The 20,575-nt window shown below is 43.0% G+C and overlaps 1 protein-coding gene across 1 annotated transcript in view; it reads left to right on the top strand.

Annotated features, from left to right (window-relative positions):
* The window catches only part of DROSHA (drosha ribonuclease III), a 649,328-nt gene that overhangs the window by 241,993 nt on the left and 386,760 nt on the right, over positions 1-20,575 (top strand). The window contains exon 12 of the mRNA XM_082259249.1: positions 12,589-12,663. Coding sequence (XP_082115375.1) covers positions 12,589-12,663 — 75 coding nt within the window. The remainder of the gene's footprint in view (positions 1-12,588; positions 12,664-20,575) is intronic.

Here is a 20,575-nt window from a genome sequence, read left to right as displayed (position 1 = left end):
CCTTCCCTCCTGCCGAGTGCCCCACACAGCAAGCAGCTCTCTATGGGGGCACCCAAACTGAGTTGCTGCTCCATTCAGACACTGAGCCCTGGATCTGACCCACCCCCCCTCTCTTATTTGGCTCATTGACTCACTGACTTTGATTGACAGCATCGGGAGCCAATGGCTCTCCCCTGCTGTGTCTCAGCCAAGTCTCTCGTGCCACATAGCTAGATCAAGATGGGGCTTAGGTAAGTAATAGGGGAGCTGCTGCAACAAAACATTTTGCTGGCCTGGAGCAAACTTGCTCTTTCTCTCTCAACTTACCTATGTTTCACCTAGCTTGGTGGACTTCAAATCCAACTCTGGAAACAGGAAAGTCGTTTCCCACACACTTATAAAAAGGTCATAAAAACAGATGCTAGCCTAACAGGCTGGGTAGAAGTGTTCCAGTCCATCACCGTTCAGGAAACCTGGCCACACAGGGAAGCAAAGCTCCCCATGAACATCTATGATGTTTAGAACAATAAAACTGGATCTGCACCTCTTTATCCCCCCTTCTACAGAGACATCCACTTGGGGTACAATTACAAAATGCTTTTGCAGTTGCCTATATTATACATCAATCACGGGAGTACCAGGAGTCAGACAACCTTAAAAGTAGTACATCTGATCACCTCATGGGTGGAAAAACACTGTCTTCTCCAGGAATCTCTGCTGTTCACATCCTGGAGTTAACATTTGCCAGGTGGATTAATTTGTCAACACCTAGAACAAGGTAATGGTTCCTTGGCCCAATCATCATCAGCCTGCTATTTTAGAAATGGGGGACTCCAAATGTGGACACTCTGGCCTCCAGGTTCAAAAACAAGTTACCCCTGTTTGTGGCCAGAACCAAAGATTTTCTAGCTCTGACATCAAATTCCTTGGTAATTTCCTGGACTCAATTGAGGTTAATACTGTATATGCTTTTCTTCCAGTATGAATTCTTCATGGACTGCTCTGCAAAATAAAGGGAGCCAAGAAATTGGTGATTCTCATTGCACCAAACTGGCCCAAAAGAATCTGGTACACAGACCTACTCGAACTTTTGGGAGACAGCCCCTGGCCTTTTCTGAACAGACCAGACTTGATTTTCTAAGGCTGTCTGCTTCATCATGCTTCTCAGATACTGTTTTTTATGACATGGCTGTTAAAACCGAGGTCTTGAAGGACAGGGGTACAGTATATCTCATTCTGTCATTCACACATTTTCAAAGCCAGAAAAGTCTCCTCGAAAAAAAATGTACTAACATACCTGGAAATCCTTTTTGCTTGTTGTGAACATAGGCATTCCAGCCCCAGAGATTTTTTATTACATTATATTTTGGTCTTCTTTCGGTTAGGACTTGACCAAAATTTGGCTCTAAATACACTTAAGGGACAGATTTCAGCCTTGTCCATTCTATTTTAGAAACCTTTGGCTTCCCTTTTACTTGTGAAAACCTTCATTCGAGGTGTCTCACATATCATACCCCCAATACAGCACCCTGGGCTTCCTTGAGATCCTAATTTGGTGTTCTCTGCTCTGCAGAAGTCACTGTTTGAATCCATTAGGAACTTCCCTTGGATGATCTCTCCTGGAACGTGGCTTTTTTGGTGACTATCACATTGGTCAAATGTGTTTAGGTGTTAGTCTCTCTTACGTGGAGCCCTTACTCAATGAATACATTGTTCTTCCTTCCTTGTGCCCTGCCTAATACCATATAGGGGATTAGTAAACGTTTCGGTTTCCTACAGCTATTCTAGACTCTGCTTACAATGCTGGCCCTTAAGGCCACCCTTGTGCTATTTCTGGCTTCCCCATTTTGAAGCACTCAGGAAACCTTCCCTGAAGAATGTTGATTTTCTAGATTTTGGCAGTACATGCAAAGCCAAAGGTCCTATCATTTTCAGTCCTTATCTAGATTTGAATAAACAACTATCTTGCATTGGTCATTTTGGTTCTGCTTACTCTGTATTTTCTGGGTGTGTAGAAAAATGTTCCCTTTCACTTCTTTACATTTTCATACAATTGTTGGGGAATCCCCTTTTAGTATCCCCCTCTTTCCGTGTGGTTTCTGTCTTGTTTGCTCTTTTGCTCTGAGTTAGAAAGTTTGGATTTTGGTCAAGGTACCAAGTTTGTCTCTCTGGACCAAGTCATCCCACTATTCGCTGTACTCTGCCCAGGGTGGGGTGGGACCTTTCCTCTCTTTTAGGAGGATTTCCTTAACAGATGTATCCTACTTTGTTGTATGATCTTTGCATCTGTTGGTTCTCTTAATGACTGTTGTCCACCTCTCAGTTGCACTGCTGTAAAATATTTTTTCTGGAAGTCCTTTGAGGAACACAGATCCCGCTCCTCTGTTATTTGCTCTTTTACTACTTGCTGACTAAACTGAACCATAATGGTTGGAGGAGGAATTATATGAGTGCTGACCTAATGTTTTTATTTTTTGCAAATATCCCAACCTCAGTTAAGCAGCAGTATAACCTCTTTAAACATCTTCCTGCATCCCTCAGTGATTACCTAAAGTATTTTGCAGTAAGTACAAAAATCTTATTGTTTTGATAATTTTAACTTATTTCTACACTATATTTGATGTGCCATACAAATTCTGTTAACAATACAGGGTCCATATACTAAGGATTTGTAATCTGGAGATTCTTAATAAATGTGCCCATTTGCAGACCTATCCTGTATGTTTTTTTTTTTCCCTTTGGTACTGTTACTTCTATTGATGACTCGAATGCCGCCCACCTAGTGTTGTCAAAGCTGGAATTAATCGGTAGTACCTAGCGCAACCTACCTGGTGAAAAGATCTGTGTGGAGACAGATGTGTTCTTGTTTTATGTTGTGGTGTGCATTCATTTGTTTTTTTGCATTCTCCCTAGAGGCAAGTAGATTTATTCATTATATCTTTTCCAATAGTTTTTATTAGGTTTTTCCAAAAAGAACAAATAACAATTACATCATATACAGGTACACTGGTTGAAGAAAGTAACAATCACGATGAACATTGCACACTTGGCTCCACCAACAGTCGGTGTTATAATACACCCCCCAGACCAGCCCCAGACCCGAAACTCCCTCAGGGGCCCAGCAGGAAGGCCAAGCCCGGCCACCCCTGACGGGAACAATACTGTGGCCCAGCTCGGCCCCCCACTACACCCCACAAGGTCCGGGCACTGACCCCCGGGGCCCCCCCCTATTCTCTAATGAGAGTCCAAGGTGGTGGGCACTTACACCGCCAAATACTCTTCAACCCTTGTGCAACTGAATAAGCAACTTATTGGTATACCAGACTATCAACTGGACAGTCATTAACCTTAGCCTCAGATACAGTAACTAGTCAACATTCAAAATCAAATAGAAATAAGCGTGGCGAAATTCCCCGGTGCAGGACTAGCCCTACCCCGTGTATTTCAGTGACCAACGACTCCATACCTGTTCAAACTGCAAACTTCGACCATGCATATTAGCAAAAAATTTCTCATAAGAGTATTGAGAACGTACCCTGTTGATAACCTCCAATGTCGTAAGAGCAGCGTCAGACCTCCAAGCTGCTGTAATTGTCAGTCTCGCTGCTGTCAGGACATGGGCAGCTAATGTTCGGTGGAGGGGAGGAATCTTTTGGATCCCCAGGTTCAAGAGGGCCAGAGCTGGGGACATCAGAATCGGTTCCCCGGTCAATGACCGTAGTAGAGCGAACACAGCCGCCCAGTAGCTCTTGAGTCTTTTACACTGCCACAAAAGATGAAACAGCGTTCCCGATTCCCCGCATCCTCTCCAGCAGGTAGGGGCAATATCTTTAAACATTTTCCTCAATCTCACAGGAGTTAAATAGCTGCGTTGGAGAATTTTTAGGGCCACCTCCCAGTGAGTAGTGCAGTGGGAATAGGAATAGCCAGCGCGGACAGCCACCTCCCAGTCCCGCTCTGAAAACTCCTCCCCCAAATCTGCCTCCCAGGCTGCCACGGAGGCCGACTTGCTATTTCTAAATTGGTTCTGCAGTGTATGATAGAACCACGAAAGACCCTTCGACTTATGATATCCATTGAGCATATATTCCCATACTTCCGAGGGTACTTTAATTGTTGGATCAGGGTATTTAATGTGGTAGTGATGCAGTTGGGCCCAAAAAAAGGAAGGCTTGTCCGAACACTTAGCACGCAGTTCCCCATATGTGGCAGATCGCGGTAGCTCCCCAGGAGGAATCCTCAATGTAGGAATGAGATATTCATAAGCTGCTAACCTCAAGGTCATCTTAGTCCTAGGGATCCCTGTCAATGCTTGCACCTCCCCCCAGGCCCCTAGAGTGGCCCTAAGAGAGGCCAAATCGGGGGTGTAAACTTCACGTTTCGCTAGTGATGCCAACAGTAGGGCAGGGAGGTCCTTATTTGCCACTACTGCCCTTTCTAGATGTACCCAAAGTTTATCTGGTTCAGGATCGAACCAGGCTTTTGCCTGATCTAACAAAGCCGCGGAATGGTACTTCCGAAGGCATGGGAAGCCTGTCCCCCCTTTAGCCCTGGATTTGATTAACACAGAATACGGAATCTTCGGTACTTTGCCCCCCCATAAGAACTTCCTGAACATTTTGTCCATGTTACGGAAGAAGGATGATGGGATCACCACCGGGATTGTCCTAAAGTAATATAAAATCTTCGGCAGCACCAACATCTTGAGCGCAGCTATACGCCCCAACCAGGACAGCTCGTAAGATGCAATATGTGTTAGGTCCTCCATTACTGTAGATAACAATTTAGAGAAATTGACCTGGTATGTTTGAGATGTCGGAGCCACCAAAGATATACCTAAGTATGGGAGTGATTTATTTGACCATTGAAAGGGATACTGAGTTTTGAGCAACCTCAGCTCCTTAGCGGATAGAAAGGTCGACAGGCACACAGATTTAGTCACATTCAGTTTATAGTAGGAGATGGCTCCAAATGCATCTAGTTGTCGCTGCAAGCTGCAAAGAGACGTCATCGGGGAGGTCAAAGTAAGAATCACATCGTCCGCAAAAAGCCCAATTTTGTGGTCCCTGCCCCCCACTTTAATTCCAGATATTCCCGGGTCGCTTCTAATGGCCTCTGCCAGGGGTTCCATTACTAGGGAAAAGATGAGTGGGGACAACGGGCACCCTTGGCGCGTACCATTAGTGATTGCAAATTTTTCTGATAACGCACTAGATGTAAACACCCTGGCCGAAGGTGTTGTGTAGAGTGCCGAAATCGCAGAGAACATAGGCCCCTGAATCCCGAATTTAGCTAAGGTCGCCCTTAGGTACCCCCAGTGCACCCTGTCAAACGCTTTTTCAGCATCTAACGTCAGGAACACCGAGGGCACCTTTCGTTTTTCAGCGATCTGCAATAGATCCAGCATTCTCCTAGTTCCATCCGGTGCCTGCCGACCCTTCACGAATCCCACCTGATCCTCTTGGACCAGGCCGGGAGTCACCTCCGCCAATCGTACTGCTAATATTTTCGCGTATAGCTTTAGATCCGAATTCAGGAGGGATATGGGGCGAAAGTTTTGGGGCGCATCGGGTGATTTACCAGGCTTGGGGAGTGGAACTATGACTGCCTGCAGCATTTCCTCCGGGAAGGAGGAGCGCTGCGCAGCCGCATTGAACAATTTGCAGAGATACGGGGTTAGGGTATGCTGAAACGCCTTGTAATACTCGACCGAGAAGCCGTCTGCTCCAGGGGATTTATTTAAGGGCATTGACAATATAGCTTTCTGCACCTCCTCCTCCGTTATGGGGGAGTTCAAGGTTTGCAACATATGTTCTGACACAGTGGGAAGTCGTAAAGAGTCTAGGAATGAAGCAATAAGGGAATCCGAGGGCTGCGGAGTATTGCCGTCCTCTTTAAGGTTATACAATGAAGTATAGTAATTGGCAAAGGCATTAGCGATTGCAGTTGGGTGATGCACCAGTGAATTTGTTTTAGGATCCCTGATAGAAGAAAGCTTAGCCTTTTGCTGCCTTTTCTTCAAGTAATTGGCCAACATCTTGCCTGATTTGTTACCCTGGGAGTAGTAACGTGCCTTAGTTTGGAATAGAAGTCTCTGATGGTCCTCTAAAAGTTTATCCCTAACCAGCTGTCTACAGGCTGTTAGCTCTTCCAGCTTAGAAGGAATAGGGTCCGATTTATGAGCGGCCTCCAGAGAGCGCAATTGCTCTAGAAGCATCTTCACAGCCTGGGCCCTCTCTCTCTTAACTCTAGACGCCTGCTGGATCAAGATTCCCCTAGCAAATGCCTTATGGGCACACCAAAGCGTGAAGACATCCATCCCCGGAGTGTCATTATGTTCAAAGTATTCCCGGATCCGACCACCCAACCGCTCCCGATGGCCCACGTCCCGGAGCAAGGAAGCATTGTTGCGCCACAGATGGACTGGGGTGGTCATATGGGGCTCCGAGACTGCCACAGAGACCGGAGCGTGGTCAGACCAGGACATTGTGTGAATTGTAGATTTTTCAACCACTCGCAGAAATTGCAAGTCAGCCACAAATAGATCCAACCTCGAATAGGATCCATGAGGGGCCGAGTAGTAAGTGAAATCCTTCTCTGCAGGGTTAAGGCAGCGCCATACGTCATACAGATTAGAGGAATGCAGAAACTTTTGAAGGGTAGCCCTCGTCCTTCCCTGAGCGGGAGAGCAATCAAACTGAGCATCCCCAATGCAATTAAAATCCCCACAATACACTGTGAGACCCCTCTTCACACGGTCCACCTTCTTCACAAGCGCCCTCAGAAACCTGAGTTGTCCCTGGTTGGGAGCATATAGATTTACAATTGTATAGGTAATATTATTAATGTCACAGATCAATATTAAAGATCGTCCTGCGTCATCGGGGACTATGTCATGCAACTGAAAGGCCACGGAGCCTTTAATCGCAATGAGCACTCCTTTTTTCTTAGTGTCACCAGAAGAGGTAAAAACATGCGGGTATAGCTTGTCAGAACACTTAGGTGACTTGGACCGTGCGAAGTGGGTCTCCTGTACACACACAACATCGCCCCTGAGAGCACGGGCCTCCCGCCAAAGAGACCTGTGCTTGAAGGGGCTATTGAGACCGTGAGCATTAATGGAAACTATATTAATAACCATTTACAAGCAGGATAAGAGAAGATAGGTCCACATGGCAGTCCTTGATTTCAAAGTAATGAGAAAAAAGAAAAAATCCTTCAGGTGAGAAAAGGCAAAAATATCTCCCGGGCGGGAACAGAGGGAACAGGCTAGGTCGAAGGAGACAGTACTTACAGTTCACACGTATAGGTGCATTCACATACCATTGCTGACGTTGTAAACATGGTCCAGAGTTTCTGTCCTTGGTCATTAGAGTGGTAGTTTCCAGAGCATCGTAGCAGTCATTGAGGCTAAAAAACTGTGAGACACAACAAAAGAGAACAAAAAAGAGATAGCAAACACTTAACGAAGGGTATGGGGTATACCCCATCATGCGATAATATCGCAGGCACAGGTGAAGGGGGTTCAGCTCCAATCACCCGGTCACTCCTGGACTCCGACTCATCCAGGTAGCAAATCCTCCAAAGCAGACCAAATATAAAAAAACGAAAAGAAAAAGTAACAAAGTTGGCCACAAAGAAGAAACCGTATGGGGCTGATTATCCGCATGAGACCCATGTGACTATTAGCCCTAAAGCCGATGCTGTAGCCATAAACTCATCTGTTGACCCGCCGCCACTCAGGCTCCAAACGAGAGGGTTCCACTCTGGTAGAGGATTCCTGTGGGTCCGGTAGGAGACCCCATTTCTTGGTCAGGGCAAACCCTTCCTCCACTGATCGGATGACATGCGTGCGACCATCCTTAACAATGAGGAGTTTGGTAGGAAATCCCCAGGAGTATTTTACTTGGTTGTTACGGAGTAGCTTGGTCATAGGGATCAATTTTTTCCGAGCCGCCATGGTAAATTGAGATAGATCTGCGTACACCGATAATCCATGATACGGTGCTGGAAGTGGGGAGGTGTTCCTTGCAAAGCGCATGAGGTCATCTTTAATGTGATAAAAGTGTATACGTGCTATAACATCCCTTGGGATTTTTTCGGGTAGATGTTGCGGCTTTGGCAGGCGGTGTGCACGATCCACCACCGCTTCTACCACCGGTATGTCCGGAATGAGAGCCAGCAACATGGCTTGTACATATGCTCGCAGTTCAGAAGGGGGGACTGACTCTGGGACCCCCCTCAGCTTCACATTATTACGGCGGGCCCTGTCCTCCAGGTCCGCCATCTTGCTCTTTAGGGTCTCCAATTCATCCCCCTTCGCATTATGATCATCTACTAGTTCATTGTGGGCTATAGAAAACTCCTCCATTTTATTTTCTATGTGATCCACCCTGCCTCCCAGGTCCACCACCTCCGTTTTTATGCCGTTGACACAGGCCACTATTTCCCTGTGAAAAGCGCCATTTATGGACATTAGCATGTCTTTCATGGTGACATCCGTAAGCGGTTGTCCCGTCGTGGGAAAGTCCTTTATATTGGCGTAAAATTCTAAAGTGCTGTCCAGAGAGCTAGGGCCCGCGCTATTGTCCCCAGCGCAGCGGTGAGCTTCGGACCGCTTAGGGGCCGCTTTTTGTGGGCTGCGGGACGGGGATCCCCCCTGGGAGGACTTGCTGCTAGCGGAGGATGACCTTAAGCTCGGATCCCCCCCGATCCCGGGAGGTGATCCGCCCGAGGCTCCGGCGCTTCCAGCCCTCGGGTAGGCCTCGGCGCCATTTTGGGACCTCGGAGTGCTGGTTGAGGCAAAGAAGTCCGTTAACTTACGAGGTCTTCCGCGGTCCTTTCTCTTCCCCATGGTCGCCTGTAGTGTCCGCAAGTGTCTTAAGGGCCACTGGAGTCGGAGTCGCTCACCCACGTCGCTGGAATCGTTGCGGAGAGACCGGGAGTGTTAGAGCTCTTCACTCACGCGGCCATCTCCGTCGGCTGCCGGCCACGCCCCCCCGATTTATTCATTATATCAATATATCCATATGTTGCATTGAAAATTGTAACCCTGAACGACTGTGCTATTAGGGGATTTCCTGAAATCTTTCCACATTCTTTATTTTTTTCTTTTTTTCTTTTTTTTTTTTTCTTAGAACTTCTTCTACATGCTGTGAAAACAACAATTGCTTTTGTAAAAACCATTCTGCTTAGTTAAAAAGGTTATTCGAAAATTAATAAACTGCATGTTAACACATAATAGTCATAATGTTGACTATTATGGCGTATAGCAAAACTTGCTTTCTCAGAGTCTGGACAACATAGATTCAATATGGGTACAAGTCCTATGTGAAAATTCTTCAGCAAGAGTAGATTAGAAAACAGGGTCACAAAAGAGAACAAAAATCTTCATTTTAGAATGGTAGAATTTTGGTCTAAAGCTCAATAATGCTGTGGTATAATCTAAAGTAGGATTATAAAGGATGACATCCCAGAAGTATATGTGAACATTTAACAGTTCTACATGCAAGAATGGCCTAAATGCTTCATAACTGTGGCCCATGTCTCATCAGCATCTACAAAAAGAGCTTGGTTGGAGTTATTTCCAGTTATGGAGGTTATGCTCATTATTAAACACAAGAATTCACACTATTTTTTTTAAGTTAAGAATGCTTGTCATTGGCCATCTTAAATGTAGATAAATATTACATTACATTTCAGGTACCATTCATCTAAAATGATATTGAAGTAAATGGGTGCTTCTTTGATTCGGAATAGTATGTTGTTAAAATAAACAATGTACTTAGATACTGCAAGGACAGGAGCTGTAATTGCTGCCCTCCTTCTAAAAATCATTCTCGTCTGGCAATCTATGGGTTCAATACATTCAGACATCAGCTTAGATTTAGCAAGCAGATCAGGGAAAGGGAAAGTGAAATTAGGACTCATAATCTGCATGCTTTGTGCCAGTTAACCTTAGTACTGAAATAATTTGGTCATTATTACAGTGATTGCTTCCTTTTAAACTAAGACCAAATTGAATTGAAGATTTCTGTATACATTACCACATCCATTGGCAAAAATGTTGACTCTTTGATGATCCAAGAATGTGAAAAAAAAATCCTCACTTGGTTGGACAGCTTCTACACAGCAACTGCTTTCTAATATTAATAAACAGTTTAGTTTTACATTCTGAATCTATACTGTACATTATTACTATATTTTGAATCCCTGTTTATATATCTTTTTTACAACCATATTTGTGTTCTGTAGTTTAAGAAATAAGCATCACATCTAAAAAAAGACCACAGATATGACATAACCGTAATAACGAGGGGGATAATTCCTAATGTGCATTCGGTCAATTCATTCAGAATGCATTCATGTTCTGAAAGCAACACCAACTTAACTACAAACTCCTGGCAAGGTGGGCACTACACACCGCTTAAGCTACATAGAATGTTCCCTGCCAACAACCCTTTATGCTGGAGGGGTTGTGGGAATGATGCATCTCATTCCCATATATGGTGGTTGTGCCCTTGGATTCATAAATACATGTCAGAGATTATTGCTTTAATACAACATATCTCTCACCTATCCGTACCTTTTGACCCGTGGCTTATTCTGTTCCATTGCACCCATGAAGCTATCGGCCTATATAGGCGTTCAATTTTGCTCCACTTTCTCAACACGAAGGCTCTCATTCCTGGCTTGTGGGGTTGCCCAGAGGTTCCCACAATCCAGCAATGGCTCCGGAAAGTAAATTAAATCTGTCTCCTGGAGGACCTCACCTATGTTGCCAGAGGTGACACTACCACACATGCTAGAATATGGGCCGGTTGGTTCACCTTCAAAAGCTCAGATACTTATACCGCATTGATGATGTCCTCGTCTGAGCCAGAGGAGAGAGGGCTCGTTCCCAACCCTCTTGATTCGAGACCTTCATGATGCTTCTTTTCAGGGTTTGTCATCAGTTGAATGTATTGATCCTTCTTACAGGGATACACTCCCCCGCTGTCCAGCCCCCCCCCCCCCCCCCACCATCTTCTTCTCTTCTATCTCCTCTATGTTCTTTTCTTTTCCCCCATTCCTCTTAGCCTCTTTCTCGTCTCACCTCTTCTTTTATTCTAGCTTTTTCTGTTTCAATTTTATCTATAATATGACTATTACCTAATTATTTTATCTTTGTTTATGCTTTGGATCCCCTTATTGCTTGACACTGTTTCACTGAGGTTGTTCTTGACTCAGTCCCAGGCAATGACCTGACGCTATATTTCTGCTTCCATAGACAGAATGAGTGACCCTGCTGTTCTGACTCATATTAATGTCACCTTGTATTCTCAGAAAATTTTATTTTCATTGCTTAATTGATTGTCAAATGTTGTAATGTTTGGTTCCTTTTTCAAATAAAAACATATTAAACAAGAAAAAGAAAGCAACACCAGATCTGCATCCTTGGTATTTGGAAATTAAATGTTTTGAAAATGGAATGTTTGCCAGCTATAATATGTGTCCTCTGTACAGTTTAAAAAGGTGCAAGATACATTTACAATGAAGCTGTGCTTTTGTTAAAAAAAAAAAAAAAATCTCTGTTGGTGACCCATATACATTTCTATAATTTAGCAAACATTTTTGACTGATTCTCACCTTTCCCTGTTCTAAAAAAAATTGCATTGTGCCTTACTATGTCCTTTCTAAAACTGATATCTTATTAAGAGAGTTCATTATATTCTCCAGCCTCGGTGTTAAAACAAGAAAAGTTGCAGTGTATGCATCTCTTTAGGCCACGCTGAAACTTAGAAAGTATGTCACCACATAAGAAACACTTATTGCAGGGGTTGCCTGTACCTGTGCCTGCTTGTATCTATCTCAGTGTAGGTTTCTTAGTAAAGCAGTTAGACATTCACAGAAGCAGGGAATCAAATGGGGTTCACATAGAAAGTACAAATAGCCCATAGCTTGCTGTATTGCAGGGCAGTGACATTTGATTTTTTATTTTTTTTACAATTTAGGACAATTATAGTGGCTACAGTTTTAAATGTACAGCATAGGTAGTTCTAAATAACAGCAAATAAATAGTATGCATATCAATTTTATATATCTTTTTTTTTTTTTTTTCATAAAAAATTTCCCTTAAGTGTTTTAGACCTTGTTCACACCATTTGGAGAGATATCTGTTTCCCTGCACCTATTTGTACAAGTAGACAAAGAAAACAATTGTTTTCTGTGTGTCCTGGTGACAACACAACACTGGTGTCATGTGGGGATTTTTTTGTACGGATATTTGCAACATGTATGCTTTTTCTGCACGTGATACATGATACCAACATTGTGGTGAGAACAGGACACATAGAAACCATTTGTGTTCTTTTTGTCTTTGCAGAGACCTACAATGGGAAATGCAGGTCTCTGTACATGGTGTGAACAAGCCCAAAGTATTCTTTGCAGGTCAAATCTGTGCAGTTTTTTTTCATGGGTTTTTATACACACATCATGAGAACAAAGCCTTAGTGTGCTAGAAAGCCTTAGTGTGCTAGAAATATAACTTCTATATACTATCTGAAATCACATTTTTCTGTGATGTTTTCGATTGGATATAATTACATTTATGATTTTGTGTTTATTTAGGTCCAACTGCTGAAGATAATATTGCTGTGTGTCCACAGTTTCATTTCATGCCTCGTTTTGTAAGGTTTTTGCCAGGTAAGATCTTCAAAATTATTATATCCTATCTTGTCCTTTGTAATGCATAAGGTGTACCGTCTCCTAGATACTGGGGAATTCTTCTCTGCTATTGAATTTAGTTGAACGGAGACTGTTTTACCAGTGATGTCCAACCTTTAGCACACATATTGGCCTTTGCCCAGTGAGATTCCCCTCGCTCTCTGGTCTCTACTATGTTTCCTTCCCCCAGCACACAAAATCTCCAGTTTTTAAAGATGACTGTCCCTGTTTACTCTTTGTCGCTTCGCAGAACTTCTGTTTGGGGAACATGCACTGTGTAAATCACACATATATGAGCCAATCACATAAAAATCAGCTGCTAGTTTAAGAGCTGGTGGACAAAGTAGTGCTGCAATTTACAGAGGAGGCTGTTCTGTTAGCTCTTTGCTTACGTTTTTAGTTCCAGGATCGTGCACATAAGAGTAGCTCCAGGGAGAACTGCAAGGCATTGTATCCACCCTTCAGGCTGTTCCTGGGAAGATCTTATAATTTTCCTCTTTCAGAAATGAATCGATCCTGAAATGAAACAGCAGTTGAGCAAGTATGTGAGTGATGCTTCTGCATTTTATTGTGCTCAGCGCACAAGCATTTTTATTGGGTTCAAGACAAAGTCAGAAGTACAGCAGTGGCAATCGATGTAGCAACAAACTGGCATGACAAAAAGGCAATTGTGCAAATATTGGAGATCCAAATAATACATTTTACATGGGACAAAATATAATGAGTCAAGAAATCATACAAGGGGCAACATTTTTAAAGCCGTAAAGAGTGATAATGTCTAAAAAAAACAGATAAACTATCCCAGTACTTGACAATTCTTGTAGATTATCTAGCAATGAGTACATACTAAAAAATAAATTATAGGCAAACCTATGAGATCCGGGATGACTGGAAATAGCTGGAAGATAATTAATACGAGGACCAGTATTCCCATTTCCTTTAAAAAAACAGCATGGTGTCATAAATGGTGGTGTAGATTTTTTCCAAATTTGAATTCCATTTGGAAGACAACTTGAGACCATATTACTAGACCAGATCTTTAATTTAGAGCAATGACCCATTAAATGGTGCTAAATAAGGAATGTAGTAACCTTTTACATGGAGGAGGCACGTCTGGGATGGAAGGAAACACATTGGTAGCATAAGAGTAAGTTGGGAGGCTGTATTTGTGCAGTTTTTCTAGCTGCGTGCTGCCATTAGGGTATAATTCTATGCAGCTCCAAAATGTGTGAGTGAGAGTACAACGATCTTGGCATCCTTTAAAGCAAGTAGCGGGTACAGAGAAATAGATTGTATGGAGTTTAACTAGCGTCATGTACCACCTGGTGTGAATCTGTTTACTGAACCACAATAGAGGGTGTTCATGTATGGGGATTTGAGAGCATACCTAACCAATAAGAGGTGGATCATTTGAATGCAGCTTTGGCTTCCCATTGGACCATCAGGAGGATTTATCTTAAAATTTAAGGCCGTTAAGCAACCCATGACGTTTTTAGATGTGAGTGAAAAAATACATACCTGCTTGAAAATGGTGAAAGGTTTCTTGAGGGTCAGTGTGTAGTTGGTGCTGTAGAAGTGTGAAATTTGTATGTATTTGAAACTTACGCAGTTGGGAAAATCATGCATTTGTTGGATTGAATGAAGGAGCAAAAATGTGAATCAACCAATATTGAATTTAAAGAGACCAAGTTATGGTCCACCCAATGTGAAAAGTTGGATCTAGATGAATATGCCCCAGGGAAGTTGATATCTTCCAGATAGGATACTAAAGGGAAGGTGAAAGACACAAGTCTATACTTTGTATTATATAAAGACTATAAATGCATCTCTTGGCATACTAGTGCATTGAGGGGGCTACATCTCTTGGGTGAAGCGACCATAGTAACCCAGGTGTGTATAGTCTATTAAGAGTGTTTTGACTTGGAGCCATAGTATATATATGTAGGTGTAGTGTGCACTGTGCAAATCATGCTGATAAATAATAGTGCCACAAATTGGGCAAACCCAGTCCTTCTTGAGCTTGGAGTCTGTATACCAACAATTTCCCAAGCCTGTGTCTGTTGCCCATCCAAACAAAACTATCAACTTCAAATTGAATAGTTTCTATGGTAGATTTAGAAACATAAATCAGCAATGCTATGAAAAAAGAACAGTAGTTTAGGCAGGATTGCCATTTTGATTGTCATAACTCTGCCTGAGAAACAGCGTCGGTATGAGTGCCATAGCGTCAATATGTTCCTGATGCGAGTGAACACTGGTGGGTAATTAGCATGGTATAGGGAGCTCAGGGATGGGGGGTAATTGGATTCCCAAATATGGCATTTTCTCACTACACCACAAGAACCCAAAGTTATTTCTAATTGCAATGGTGGAGGGACTCTTCAAGTTAAGTGGTAGAGCAGCACATTTTGAAAGATTGACACAAAAGTCAGAGCAGTCATGGAAGATCTCCAACACCTTGAAAGGTTAGAAAGTAGGATTACTAGATTTGTTGAAAAAAAAAAAAAAGTAAAACATCATGCTCAGCTTAAATTCATGGTCACTCTTGGTGTAACTGTTGATGTTTAGGTTATGAATGATTGCATAAGCTAAAGACTCCATGGCAAGCGCGAAGAGGAGGGGTGAAAGGGGGCAGCCCTGCCCCATCCTGCACCCCAAGGAGAAAAAAAATCTGGGTTATAGCCTGGTAGTTTCACCCTGGTATTTGGGGTATAATACAGAGCCTGGAACCCATGCACAAATTTGTCTTTGAAGCCAAATTATATTAGGAATCTTATGATACAAGGCTATGTAACACTGTCCAATGCCTAATGTATATCACGGCTAAAAGTGATTGTAAACCCTCACATTGTAAAACAACCCATTCATTTTAAAATAGAAACGAAAGGCAAATCATTTGTGTATAGGTATTAAAAAAAAAAAAACATGAAAATCTTTTTTTCCCTTTTTTTTATGTCATCACATTCCCTCTGTTCTTAGCTGCATAAGAGCACGGCACAGCAGCACACTGAGCTTTCCAGTGAAAGGCTGTGCAGATGTCAGGACAAGTGTGCTCATTGGAGCAGAGAAGACTGAATTTCCAGCACAGTTAGAGAACTGACTGTGGTGTATTCTGCTTAGTGTGATCAGTTTTTAATAGGAAAGCAGAGGGACTGGCAGGAACACCAGAGATTCATTACAAAGAGAATAGGATACTTTTTCATACAAGTACATGGTACAGCAAGCACATACAGTATCTCACAAAAGTGAGTACACTGCTCACATTTTTGTGAATAATTTATTATATCTTTTCATGTGAGAACACTGAATAAATGACACTTTGCTACAATATAAAGTAGTGAGTGTACAGCTTGTATAACAGTGTAAATTTGCTGTCCCCTCAAAATAACTCCACACACAGCCAGTAATGTCTAAACCACTGGCAACAAAAGTTTATACACCCCTAATTGGAAATGTTCAGATTGGGCCCCAAAGTGTCAATATTTTGTGTGGCCACCATTTTTTTCCAGCATTGCCTTAATCCTCTTGGGCATGGAGTTCACCAGAGCTTCACAAGTTGCCACTGGAGTCCTCTTCCACACCTCCATGATGACATCACAGAACTGGTGGCTGTTACAGACCTTGCGCTCCTCCACCTTCCATTTGAGGATGCCCCAGAGGTGCTCAATAGGGTTTAGGTCTGGAGACATGCTTGGCCAGTCCCTCACCTTTACCCTCAGCTTCTTTAGCAAGGCAGTGGTCATCTTGGAGGTGTGTTTGGGTATATTACCATGATGGAATACTGCCCTGCTGCCCAGTCTCCCGAGAGGGGATCATGCTCTGCTTCAGTATGTCACAGTACCTGTTGGCATTCATGGTTCCCTCAATGAACTGTAGCTCCCCAGTGCCAGCAGCACTCATGCAGCCCCAGACCATGACACTCCCACCACCATGCTTGACTGTAGGCAAGACACACTTGTCTTTGTACTCCTCACCTTGTTGCCGCCACACACATTTGACAATATCTGAACCAAATAAGTTTATCTTGGTCTCATCAGACCACAGGACATGGTTCCAGTAATCCATGTCCTTAGTCTGCTTGTCTTTAGCAAATTGTTTGCGGGCTTTCTTGTGCATCATCTTTAGAAGAGGCTTCCTTCTGGGATGACAGACATGCAGACCAATTTGACGCAGTGTGTGGCGTATGGTCTGAGCACTGACAGGCTGCCCCCCACCACCCCTTCAACCTCTGCAGCAATCATACGTCTATTTCCCAAAGACAACCTCTGGATATAATGCTGAGCAGGTGCATTCAACTTCTTTGGTTGACCATGGCGAGGCCTGCTCTGAGTGGTACCTGTCCTGTTAAACGTCTGTATGGTCTTTGCCACCGTGCTGCAGCTCAGTTTCAGGGTCTTGGCAATCTTCTTATAGGACAGGCTATCTTTAGGTAGAGCAACAATTCTTTTTTCAGACCCTAAGAGAGTTCTTTGGCATGAGGTGCCATGTTCAAATTCCAGTTACCAGTATGAGAGAGTGAGAGCGATCACACAAAATTTAACACACCTGCTCCCCATTCCCACCTGAGACCTTGTAACACTAACGAGTCACATGACACCGGGGAGGGAAAATGGCTCATTGGGCCAAAGTTGAACATTTTAACTTAGGGGTGTACTCACTTTTGTTGCCAGCGATTTAGACATTGATGGCTGTGTGTTGTTATTTTGTGGGGACAGCAAATTTACACTGTTATACAAGCTGTACACTCACTACTTTACATTGTAGCAAAGTGTCATTTCTTCAGTGTTGTCACATGAAAAGGTATAATAAAATAGTTACAAAAATGTGAGAGGTGTATTCCATTTTGTGAGATACTGTATTAGGAATATAAAATGTTGGGTTTACATATTCTTTAAAGGGTAAGTTCGCCTTTTAAAAACAAGTTTGAATTACTTGTACAGGGGGCTCATGTCAATAAAAAGCACTGTGCACAATATAAAAATACATAAATTCCTTTATTTACACGTACCCCCCAGCAAAGCCGCTACTTTTCCTTTATTCGTTTTCATTTATTCAAAAGCCACAGTTACATTGTTGTTATCCATACCTTCAAAAGTAGTACGGATAAATGTTGCTGTGTAATCCTGCCCATGATGCCTTGCCGCTGTTCTCTTTCCTGCCATGCACCCTCCCGACAGCTTCCCCAAGGCGTTGCCATCTCTCATACTATATTTTTTTTAAACCCCTTTGCCTATTAGCCCAGAAAATGCACATTTGTATTTCATAGATTTGACACTCACTGATTTTCATAGGGTTTAGGTTTGGCATCTGGACTTCTTTGAAGTTCACTGAACGTTACTCGAACCAAACCCACAGCAATTTGGCTCACCACTACCTTAGCTTAGAGAAAAATGTTCCAGGTGGGGTTTAGTCACTGCTTGTTAGGACTTTAAAAGGTGCCGGCTTCCTGACGACCAAGAGAAAGCGGTCATATTTAGCAGTGCTAATAATACTGACTATAATCTCTCTTGGTGAAGGTTTACTCTCATGGTTGAATGTTCTGTGGCTATTTTTTTCTCTTAGGATCGAATATTTAGGTATCCAGCGAAAGGCAACAAAAAAATATTTATCTTTTGCTCTTTGACAGACACAGCTCTTCCTCTTCTTTTTTTTTTTTTTATATAAGTTTTTATTGGTTTTCAAATATACAAAAATAGAGAACATTGAAACATTACAAATCTTTAAATAAGCTACAATTTGTGGTGAAAAGTACAAGTAAGGACAGTTAAGAACGTCATACATTGTACATGAAATGGCAGAAACATTACAGAACATCGTTGAGCAATGTAGCAAAGTTCAACAGACATATATTGAAGGAGATTCTACTAATTGAGCTTTTTTAGGGCAGGAGCCCATCCGCTACAAGAATAGGTGATTAAGGACCCAAATCGTAATTCGTGACGTACTAGAAGTAGCCCCATTTGATAACTAACCTGGAAATATATAGTTGTAAGACTTGTGAGAGTTGTGAAGGACCACCGAGTGGGATTGTTAGGTTAGGTTCAAATTTCTACACCCCGTTTTCAGAAGAGGTACACAGCATCTTGTCGCTCGTTTGACCCCCTCCACTTGGGCACCCTTATGGGCAACTATACTGGGCCCATGGGCAGGGGGGAAGAGGAGCAGAAGTGCTCCTCTAGTAATGGCAACAAAAAGACGATAAAAATGAAGGAAATGATTAGGAGGAGGGGGTATTGACCACCAAACGCTCAATCCAACTGATCCAAGGTTGCCATTGTTGAGGTGTGCGTTGTACAGAACTGTTTTTAAGAGACAGGGAGCGTTCAAACGTGTAATGCGTGTTGGTGAGGTCAATAACTCCTTGAGTTGTCGGAGGGAGTTCTGGTTTCCAGGCTCGTGTAATATTGAGCCTGGCTGCTAGCATGATATGTATCATGGTGTGTCTTAAGGGCTTGGGAAACTGTTCTATCCCCAATGACAATAGTGCCAATCCAGGATTAGGCATAATAAAATATGTGTAACTTCAGACATAATTGTGAAGATGGCCTTCCAGTAATTTTGGAGATGTGGGCATTGCCATAGTATGTGAAAAAGATTGCCATCCTTTCCGCATAGTCTCCAGCAGGTACCATCATTGTTGGAGTCAAATTTGTGGATTCTAGAGGGAGTTAGGTACCATCTAAGGGAGATTTTAATGGAAACCTCCCATAAGTTGGAGCAGCTAGTGGCCAAGTATACGGATTGAAGTGCTTGAGTCCATTGTTTGTCCGTAAATTGTGTGCCTATGTCACGTTCCCATTGTAAATGGGGGGAGGCTTTAGTAAAGAGTGTTTTATGTTGAAGGAGGTTATAAAAGGTAGTTATTCCCTTCTGTTTAGGAGGCCCACTGCCTGTGAGCTATAGCCATGCATGAGTATGAACAAACTGTGGCCAGGGTGAGAGGGAAGTCAGAAAGTGGGTAAGTCTCATGTGAGTAAATAATGATGTGTGGGGAAGATTAAATTTAGTCTGGAGTGATTTGAAGGGGGGAAGTTTGGAGTCGTGGTATAGGTCGTTAATGTGTGTAATGCCCTTCCTCTGCCAGTCTATGAAGTAGGCTTGGTCCATGAGTGAGTGAAGAGCTGTTATGGGAATTCGAAGTGGGGTTCGGTTAGGAGGGGAGGAGTGTTGTGCTATTAGTAGTTTCCATGCTTTAGCCGCAGCAACCATAAATGGGGTAACATGGGAAGGAATTTTATCACCCAGAGTAGTTGCCATGAGCCAAGCTGATAGGTCCTTTCTATTGCAATAGGTAGATTCTATGGTGATCCATAGAGTAATTAGGGTTGGTTTGAACCAGTCCTTCAATTGAGTGAGTACCGGTGCTAGGTAGTAGTCGTATATGTACACATACCCGGCGCCCTCTACAGACCGATGTTTGATCAACTTAATATGTGCACATCTGGGTTTCTTGCCTTGCCATATATATGTAGAGATTAATGATTGGAGAGATCTAAAGAATTGTTTTGGTATTGGGATTGGGAGAGTTCTGAATAAATAGAGCGGCTGTGGGAGATACATCATTTTGAAGGCTGCTAACCTTCCTAGCCAGGAAAATTCAGAGGAGGCCAGTTGCTTGAGGTTTTCTTGTAGTGCAGCGCGCGCTGGAATGAAGTTATGTTTGTACAATGTTTTAGAGAATGCGGTCAGTTGCACACCCAAGTATGATAAACTGTAATCTGCCCATGTATATGGGAACTGCTGTTGTAGAAGGTTGCTCGTGGTAGCATCTATGCCAATACTCAGGATATTGGACTTGGATTCGTTAACTTTATATAGTGATACTTCCCCAAACCATTTTTGTGTCCTCTGAATTTCCGGCAGGGAGGCGGTGGGATTAGTAATCATAAGG

Source organism: Pelophylax lessonae (assembly GCF_965119305.1).
Source record: "Pelophylax lessonae genome assembly, chromosome: 5".
Lineage (NCBI taxonomy): Eukaryota > Metazoa > Chordata > Amphibia > Anura > Ranidae > Pelophylax > Pelophylax lessonae.
Note: the sequence above shows the minus strand (reverse complement) of the source record. Positions and strands in the feature narration are given on the sequence as shown.